Source organism: Bos indicus, chromosome 27 (assembly GCF_029378745.1).
Source record: "Bos indicus isolate NIAB-ARS_2022 breed Sahiwal x Tharparkar chromosome 27, NIAB-ARS_B.indTharparkar_mat_pri_1.0, whole genome shotgun sequence".
NCBI lineage: Eukaryota > Metazoa > Chordata > Mammalia > Artiodactyla > Bovidae > Bos > Bos indicus.
The window spans coordinates 42,700,181-42,710,112 of record NC_091786.1 but is presented as its reverse complement, the minus strand read 5'-3'; the positions used below and the strand labels follow the sequence as shown (position 1 = coordinate 42,710,112).

Below are 9,932 nucleotides of genomic sequence, written 5' to 3'. Positions count from 1 at the left end.
GGGCTCGGTTGTCACTTCACTTTCCCTCGGCGCCCCGCGGGCGCGCGCGGCGGAGAGGGGGCGGGGCGGCGCGGGGCTCGCGCTCTCGCGCTCTCTGCCGGGCGCGCGCGGGCACGCTCCCTCGCGGGCACGCGCAGCGGGGGCGGGGTGGCGCGGGGCGGGGGCGGGGCGGCGCGGCGGGCTGGCGCGGGGCTCGCGGTCTCGCGGTCTCTCCCGGGCGCGCGCGCGGGCACGCTCCCCCGCGGGCGCGCGCGCGGACGGCCGGGCGGCGGCGGCGGCGGCGGCGGCGGCGGCTCACGGAGGCGGGGGCTCCACTTCCAGGACTCAGGGGCGGCGACAGCGCCAGCCGCGGGCAGCAGGCTCTGCAGCCGGAGCTGGAACGGCCGGGCGCGGCGGCGGCGCCGGGGGTGAGTCCGGCGGGCACAGGCGTGGCCGGGCGGTCCGCTGTGCGGGGCGGGGGTGCAGGTTCGGAGACCGGACGGCCCGCGGGGACGTCGATCCCCGGGGCCTCGTCGGCGCCCCTGCCCCCCGCGTCCCCTCAGCGCCCTGTCCCCGGGCTGGGGCTCGATCCCGCGACCGCGCGGACGGCCTCGCTCGGGTGCCGGAAGCCCCGCGCCCCTCCCCCTCCCTCCCCTCCCCCCGGCGCCCCCTCCCCCTTCGGACCTCGCGTCCCAGTCTTTGGCCGCCCGCCGCCCCTTCCCTGTCCAGCGCTCCCGGAACCAAGTCTCCGGGAAAGTGCAGGACGAGCGAGTGTCAAGGGGAAGTGCCGGCCCGGCCGCACGCGGGGTCCCTGCGGACCTGCCCCCCGTCATCGCCGCCGGCGGGGTCCCTGCGGGTCCCCCCACCCCCCGGGCCGGGGGCCGTGCGGCGTCCGCCCTGCGGCGGGCCGTGTGTTGTCCCCGCTTTGTGAAGCCCGCAGTCCGCGGTCCGAGCCCGTTTTCCTCGGCTCGGTCCTCCGCAGCCCAGCTGGCTCGGTTCGAAGCCGGGTTCCACCCCCAGCCTCCCCTCTTTCTCCCCCCCTCCCTGTCTCCTCGCTCCCAGTGTTTTCATCCCCTTGCCCTTTACTATTTCTAATGAAGATAAAGCGGAGCTTCTTGTGGCTTCTCCCCCCCCCCCCCGCTCCCCCCCGACCGACCAGAAATGTCCAATCCATCTTCTCTTAAGGAAATTAAGGCCGCTTTGCAAGGATCTCTCGTCCTGTGCTCGGTGGCTGTTAGACCCATTTGCATGTTGCCCAGATTCACGGTTTTGCATTGTGTATTCTTGAGCGTCTACGCAAATATTTTTTTATTTAAAAGTGCAAAAGGAAATGCTAGGGTTTACCTTAAGAGTATCTTGCCATCTCGCCTTTCAGAAAAATTTTAAATTCTTCTTAGTTTTTTTTTTTCTTTTAATCTCCGATTCTTAAAAAAGTATGTTTCTGAATAGGTGAGGATTCGTTCTGGACCTTGGGAGTCTACAAATTTGTGTTGACTCACTTTGGATGCCCCTTGGCTCTTGAGAGTTCTGTCTGTGGGCTGATGCCAGTGATGGAGGGTTTTCGTATAATATCATACCCCATTATAGAAAGGTGTTCATCGCCACACCATAGCACTTTTCCCCTCAAATCTTGGCTGTTCTCCTATTATTTTCTGCATAAATATCCTTGCAGGTAAGTTAAAAGTAGTATAAATAATTTAATTTTGCGTTTTACAAAAGTTTAGAAACGTGGCTGGGAAGGCAAATGGCAAGAAATGGGACAGAATTAAGCGTTTTCCTGTTGGTGAAAGCTCAAAGGAACACTTGCTTCTGCAGTTTTATACTATGAGATGCAGTTCTGAGGCTTATCTGGACGGTAATCTGGATTCACGGAGTGACTATAGTTGTTTCTATGTTATCAATCATATTTATCACCAAATCATCTCATTTCTATGGAACATGTGAGTTTATTTTCATACGTTGCTAATTTCCGGGACTGTAATTTACAATATAGAATACACAGCTAAATACCCTTTTAGATAATTTTTGAGTTGAAGAAAGAACAATATTCAGACTTTTAATGTAACACTTCTTTGAGGAAAGTTCGATTTTACTATCTTATGTTTAGAAAATGAGTATTTGAGTGCAAAGTAAAAATCTTTATCTTTGAAACTATCATGGAAGAGTAGCTCCCTGTTTATAACCCTGGGATTCTAGTTTATCTTCACTCTAGATTAGCTAATTGGATCCAATTAGCTATTTAAGAATTCATCTTAAAAGATAATTTTAAAGTGCTGATTTAGAAGATAACATTCACTTCATGTATTTCTTTTTTATTTTTTTATTTTATGTGTCCTGCGGCTTGCGGAATCTTAGTTCTCTAACTAGGAATTGAACCCATACCCTCTGTACTGGGGACACAGGAGTCCCTTGAAGATAACATTGAGAGAGTTTTAATTCAGGAAATTAAAAAAAGAAGTTGTTTATTTTTGGCTGTGCTCAGTCTTTGTTTCTGCAGGGGCCTCTCCCCAGTTGCCTTGAGCATGGGCTGCTCTGTGCTGGTCTTCTCCGCGGTGGCTTCTCTTTCAGAGGAGCCCCAGCTCTAGGGCGCTCAGGCTTCAGTAGTTGGGGTGCATGAGCCTAGTCGCTCTGCAGTATGTGGGATCTTCCAGACCAGGGATTGAACCCATGTCTCCTGCATTGGCAGGCGGATTCTTTACCATTGAGCCACCAGGGAAGCCCAGAAAGTTTTTTTTTTTTTACTCATTTGTACTTTAGAGAGACAAAACACCAGTCTTGCAGCTGATTAAAATGTGTACAGACTGTTTTTTCTTCATAAAAATTAGTTGCCACCTAAGTAGTACGGTAATTTTTCCCCACACTGTTTCTGTAATTAGACATTCAAAAACTATTAATAAAACCCACAGAACTTCCCCTTACTCTTAGTATTTGAACAGGATATGAAAACTGTGTTTCTGAAAGCTTCTTTTATAGTGGTTATTTGTGGCCTTAGGTGAATTTATCATCCGTTGGTTGATTTGGATGAAATAAGGCTTCTTAGGTCAAAAGTGGAACTCTTTTTTCCTTACTGTGAAACTGTAGAAATTATACACCTATTTGAGTATTTTAATAGTTTCCTAGTGAGACTAATTTTAGTTTTCTGATACTGTGGGGCAGTTTATGAAATTTGGATTTCAGACTGTGGCTCAGATTATATCACTGAGTAGTCTTCTAAGTAATTATATATGCTCATGGCATTATTAGATATTATGTAATTACACATAAATAAGAATATTAAGACAAATATGTAGCTTTATAACTAATGGAATATACAACTGAAATTCTAGGCATAGTTTGTCAAACTAAAACTGGAGCTTCAGTAAAAAAGAATTTTACTTCATTTTGGTTTTCATGCATTTGTCATCTAATGGATTGCTTCTAGTTTAAGACATAAAAGGATTTCTCACTCGTTTCACATATCTCAAAATATTGCCAGCAGCGTTTTGCTGCATGTGAGGGCCTTTCCCTAAGAATTACTCTCTTTCTTACTCCCATGCACAGCTGTTGTCACAGGCTCTTATGTACATACTTACAAGGGTTTAAACTCATTATTATTTTTTTACTGAAGTAAGCTGAAAAAAAAATCAGCGGTAAATCCAAGGATGAGAATTTTAAGTGAAATAAAAATGAAAATAAAAAAGAAAGCAAGAAACATGTCAGGACTGTTCCAGCTGGATGTGGAACATACTGATATAAAATCTTGGGATTCTATTAAGTGACTCTAGTGCTCCAGCTGAGGAGACTGTTGTGCTCCATTTAAAGGGAGGGAAACCCGTTGGGTTTCTCCCACTTCAGAGCTGTCCGGGCAGACCTGTTTTTGTTTGGCGTGAAGAAAGGGAGCTGCTGAGGGTGATGGGGCTGTATCTTGTGATGTCTTATTGAAGGCATTCAGGATTTTCTGCTGGCTCTTCGCCCCCTCTGCTTCCCGCTCCCTCAGTTCTCTTTCGGGTTTGTCTTAACCTTTCTCATTTCAACCACTTCAAGTTCTGTGTTATGAAATCACTTTGATTTAGAGCAAGCTACAGGTGAAATAGAGCGAGCTGTAAGTTGAATCTTCAGTGAGGAAGAATTTCATTATTGTCAGCTCGCTCTACATTTGGACCAGTTGTAGTAATCAAGCAGTGCTTTATTTGAGGTATCTTTCTTTTACATGTTAAGTCTTATTTTTGATTTATCAAATACAGTTTGAAGTCTTAATTTGACTGAGAGTTACATAGCATCTTTTGTCCCCATTTATCTGTGATTCTTAAAGGTGACTTTATGTTGTTGGTGTCGCTCCTTAAAGGTGCTTCTGTGTTTGCAGAGGCGCCCCAGAAGGTAGGTGTGCCAGCTCCGGTGGTTCTGCGGGGACAGCAACATGGTGACAGTCTGCGCTTGGGTTTTGTCAGTTTGGTTTTGGATTTGTCAGTAAACTCTAAGCTAGTTGGGTCACAGGGGATGTCCTCAGAAATCGATTATGATAGAATGATCGTTGCCAAGAGAGAACTGGAATTTTTTGTGCATTATCTAGATTGTGACAGCTTACCCATGTACCAAGATACCGAGAAGACTGAGCTGGTAATCAGAGTTGCTTGTGGAGCAAAGGGACTTTGAAAGCCTCGAGGTGTATTTCATCCTGGCCGTGGCGGGAAAGACAGGCTCCTTCGGTGTCTCCGTACAGTCTTCATCACCTGTGAAACCTGGTTGCTTGGTGTATCGTGGGATCAGGGCTGGCACCGTCCTACGGCTCAGTTTCTATTTAGAAGCACGGAGGCCTCTGTGTTCTTCTGTTATCACAAAAGTGATATTACTTAAAACAGTTGACTGACTTAGAGGATTTGAACCGTAGCCCAGCCGGAGGATGTATTCCTGTAGTATTGGTGCCAGCGTTTGCCCTGTTCCTCTGATCCTGTGGCCGTTTTTACTGACCTCTCTTACAGCACCTAGCAACTTTTCTTACCCCCGAATCAACTTGCTATCCTAGGACCCAGGAGCCCCGCACAGTGCCCGGTTGGGGAGCACAATTTTTTTTTTTCCGATAACACTTTATTGACATGTAATTCATGTATTACAAAATCCACTCTTTTAAAATGTATAGCTTGGTGGTTTTTGAATGTTTAGAGTTGTACATCACCATTATCTAATTTAAGAACATTTTCATCACCCCTTAAGGAAACTTTGCACCCATTAACTTTGTACCATTCCCATTCTTCCCTCACTCCCAGCCCCTGGCGGTCACTTACTGACTTTTCTGTCTCTGTGTACTTGCCAATTCTGGACGGTTCGAACAAATGGAGTCGTGCAGTTTGCGGCCCTTTGTGCCTGGTGTCTTTCACTGAACGTCATGTTTTCAAAGTTCACCCACGATGTAGCTCGCACGTGCTGTATTCCATTCCTGTATGTGGCTGGATGGCATTCCATTGCTCGGATAATCCCACATTTGGTTTATCTGTTCGTTGTCAGCTGATGGGTATTTGAGTTGTTTCCTCTTTTTGGGTCTGTGAATAATGTTGCTGTGAACATATTGTGTATATATATTTGTTTTCATTTCTTTTCTCAGTACATTTTGAATGGATGAAGGAACAGTTTTGGCATTTCCCAAAGCTGTTACGTAAAGTGACCAAGTCATTAATTTTATAGTGATTTTTCTTTGGTTCCTGTAAGATTCACTTTCTCTCTGTTCTCAGGCGACCTTTCTGCAGTCCTCCCCCAACTGAGTAAATTATTTTTTTTGACTCTTTAATCCAGGATCTAAAATGTCCACTGAGGCACAAAGAGTTGACGACAGTCCAGGCACTAGTGGAGGAAGCTCCGATGGAGACCAGCGCGAAAGCGTCCAACAGGAACCAGAGAGAGAACAGGTTCAGCCCAAGAAAAAGGAAGGGAAGATATCCAGCAAAACAGCTGCTAAATTGTCTACTAGTGCTAAAAGGTACCTCAGTTAGGGTAACTTCTTTGCTTTTAGTATCAATTTATGACCTGAAGTTCTGTCTTTCTCTTGCATTTAATCATTTTTCTGGGATATGGACCATGAAGTTCATGGACTTTTTCTTCTTCAAGATTATATTTCTTTTTCATGATTTTAATTGTATGCAATATGAACTTTCTGGTATTTAAGGTCAGTTAAACAGCATGGCAGAATTATAAACTACATATCCATAGTGTATGCGTATGTATTGTTAGGTGAATATGAATAGGAAAGTGCATGTAAAAGTGTGATAATTTGTTTTATGGTTGCTTGACCATTTATTTTATTGAGCAGCAGAGAATAAAAGTGGGAGTCTGTTGAAATAGTTACTGGATGATTATCTCCACTCACTGTTAGTAAAGTGAGCAATGCGGGAGTTAATAACAATACAATGGGAAAGACCAGAGATCTCTTCAAGAAAATTGGTATCACTTCAAGATACCAAGGGAACATTTCATGCAAAGATGGGCACAATAAAAGACAGAAACAGTATGGACCTAACAGAAGTAGAAGATATTAAGAAGTGGCAAGAATACACGGAAGAGCTATACAAAAAAGATCTTCAGGACCCAGATAACCACGATGGTGTGATCACTCACCTAGAGCCAGACCTCCTGGAGTCCACAGTCAAGTGGGCCTTAGGAAGCATCACTACGACAAAGCTAGTGCAGGTGATGGAATTCCAGCTGAGCTATTTCAAATCCTAAAAGATGACACCGTAAAAGTGCTGCAGTCAATATGCCAGCAAATTTGGAAACCTCAGCAGTGGCCACAGGTGGAAAAGGTCAGTTTTTATTCCAATCCCAAAGAAAGGCAATGCCAGAGAAGGCTCAAACTACTGCACAATCGCACCATCTCACACTCTAGCAAAGTAATGCTTGAAATTCTCCAAGCCAGGCTTCAACAGTACGTGAAGCCTGAACTTGAGATGCTTAAGCTGGATTTAGAAAAGGCAGAGGAACCAGAGATCAAATTGCCAACATCTGTTGGATTACAGAAAAAGCAAAAGAATTCCAGAAAAACATCTACTTCTGCTTCGTTGACTATGCTAAAGCCTTTGACTGTAGATCACAACAAACTGTGGAAAATTCTTAAAGAGATGGGAATACAGACCTCCTTACCTGCTTCCTGAGAAATCTGTATGCAGGTCAAGAAGCAACAGTTAGAACTGGACATGGAACAACAGACTGGTTCGAAATTGGGAAAGGAGTGTACGTCAAGGCTGTATATTGTCACCCTGCTTATTTAACTTCTATGTAGAGTACCTCATGCAAAATACTGGGCTGGATGAAGCACAAGCTGGAATCAAGATTGCCAGGAGAAATATCAATAACCTCACATCTGCAGATGACACCACCCTTATGGCAGAAAGTGAAGAAGAACTGAAGAGCCTCTTGATGAAAGTGAAAGAGAGTGAAAACCCTGGCTTAAAACGTAACATTGAAAAAACTAAGATCATGGCTTCCAATCCCATCACTTCATGGCAAATGGATGGGGAAACAATGGACACAGTGACAGACTTTATTTTTTTGGGCTCCAAAATCACTGCAGATGGTGATTGCAGCCATAAAATTAAAAGACACTTGCTCCTTGGAAGAAAAGCTATGACCCACCTAGATAGCATATTCAAAAGCAGAGACATTACTTTGCCAGCAAAGGCCCAAGTCAAAGCTATGGTTTTTCCAGTAGTCATGTATGGATGTGAGAGTTGGACCATAAAGAAGACTAAGCACTGAAGAATTGATGCTTTTGAACTATGGTGTTGGAGAAGACTGTTGAGAGTCCCTTGGACTGCAAGGAGATCCAACCAGTCAACCCTAAAGTAAATCAGCCCTGAATATTCATTGGAAGGACTGATGCTGAAGCTCCAATACCTTGGCCACCTGATGGGAGGATAGAATATCTCTTGGTAAATACTTTAAAGGTGAATTGAATCTAGTAGAGTCTTTCCTGGTCCTGTGATACCCCGTCTGAGAATTTTGAGCCTTGTGGACTGTCTGATCATTGAATTACAGCTTCATCCTTTGCTGGTGGTGTGGATGAGGGAACGCATCCCAGAGGTTGTACCCCATGTGGACTGGAGGACCTTGGTTCTCTCTGGTCGAGTTGGTCCACAGGTTGGGAAGACCTTTCTCAGGCCCACTTCGGGCCATGCCTTTCTGGGGAGAGTTGTTAGAGCGACGGTGCGCTGGCCATTCTAAGGGCCTCGGGTAGCCAGTTTCCCTTCCCGGAAGCGTGTGGCCGATGCCCACCCTCTGCTGAAGGAGCCATGAGGAAGTCAGACAGCCTGAGACTTGAACCCCTCCGACGTCTGTACTGGGTGGCAGGAAGGGCTCCGTGTGCTCCTGCCGGCACAGCGCAGGTCCAGGGCCCTCAGCTCACGGGCCCCACACCTCTGCTGCCCAGTCACAGCAGAGAATGACTGCCTGCAGGGAATGCTGGTGGACTAGGGTAGAACAGAGTGGGGCTGGATAAATAGACATTTAGAGGAAGGAAGGAAGTGAGGTGGGTGTGTGCGGGCAAGAGATACTCAGGTACAGACCGTGGCCTGCTTAACTGAGGGCGTGCCAGGTGGCTCAGACAGTAAAGAATCCGCCTGCAATGTGTGCGACCCGGGTCCAGAAGATCCCCTGGAGGAGGGCGTGGCAGCCCCTGGAGACTCCCATGGACCGAGGAGCGCATGGGGTCGCAAAGAGTCGGACACGGCTGAGCGACTAAGCACACAGCCCCTGAGAGTGAGTGTGCTGTTGGAGAGCGGGGAGGACAGCCCGCTGGTGGGGTGTGCTGGTCTGCCCTGCCCCCGTGTCTGCCTCTCGGGGGTCTCCCCGCCGCCCCCCCGCCCCCGCCCTGCCGTGTCAGGGTGCCACCACGAGCACGGCAGAGCATCCTGCTGGGCGATGGAGCAGAGCCCGCAGTCTGTGCGGAGGTGAGGGAACGGGGACGTGTGTGAAAGCGAGGATTGGATGAGGCTTTTTCAATAAGGGTCATTCTTTACTTCGTTTTCCTACAATGTGTACGAAGTTGAGATTACATATTCAAACCTAGTTTTCCTTTTTCCCGCTGTTTAACTTGGGGATAAAATTTATTTTTGAGTGCGTGTGTGAAGAATCCAGGACAGTGTCTGATGGGCACATAATAGGAATTAGTATGGCATTGGTGAAAGTAAGAAGTGTCTTTTGAGTTGCTTCCTGGCTGAAAAAAAATCCCTCCGTTGGCAAATTTATTCTTGTGAATCTGTGATTTTCAAACTGTGACTGATGACTTTCCTCTAGACAGTTTCTGGGTGGCTTATGGTTGAGTATCTGAGGGGGTTTAGGCATTTACTGTTTTTTTGAATATAAAATGCTGTTTCATGGCAGATTTTTAGGTAAAAATCAAAAACCCAATACTAAAAGCTGAATTCTCTTCCTTTCCTTCTCCCAGTTTAGCTGATAGTGGAAGTTGGTTTTGCCCGTCTCTGCGTTAGGTCCTTTTCTTTTGTTGAGCAGGCGTCTCTTTTGGCTACACCGGGCCTTAGTGGTGCATGCGGGGTCTTTGCAGGTAGAGCACGTGGGGTCTAGTTCCCTGACTGGGGCTGGAATCCAGGCTCTCTGCATTGGGAGCATGGAGTCTTAGCCACCCGACCACCAGGGAAGTCCCTCTGCCTAAGTTCTAACAACTGAGGGAAAATATTGGGAATCTTGATGACAGGGACTCAACATGTTTTTAATTCACCTTGTGCCTAGCATAGTATTTATGTACTGGCTGCCTTAGAACCTAGAGTTTGTTGCGAGGCTTGGATCTTCCACAGAGATTAGAATCCTAGTACTAATGTGTTCAGAAGATCAAAGTTGGAGGTAGTTTCACAATAAAATTCTAATTTATTATTATTGATAATTGATTTTTATGCAGATGAGACATCTTTTCCAAGTAGTGTCATTTTGTGGGAGAGTTAAATCAGCAGTGCAGAGCTTGCACTGTAGAGGCA

General features: G+C 46.6%; 1 protein-coding gene across 1 annotated transcript in view; it reads left to right on the top strand.

Moving 5' to 3' along the window:
• The first annotated feature begins 251 nt into the window (after window positions 1-251).
• LOC109553440 (ubiquitin-conjugating enzyme E2 E2) overlaps window positions 252-9,932 on the top strand; it is a 374,262-nt gene continuing 364,581 nt past the window's right edge. The window contains exons 1-2 of the mRNA XM_070781549.1: window positions 252-407; window positions 5,746-5,929. Of these exons, the coding sequence (XP_070637650.1) occupies window positions 5,754-5,929 (176 nt within the window). The 5' untranslated portion in view covers window positions 252-407; window positions 5,746-5,753. The remainder of the gene's footprint in view (window positions 408-5,745; window positions 5,930-9,932) is intronic.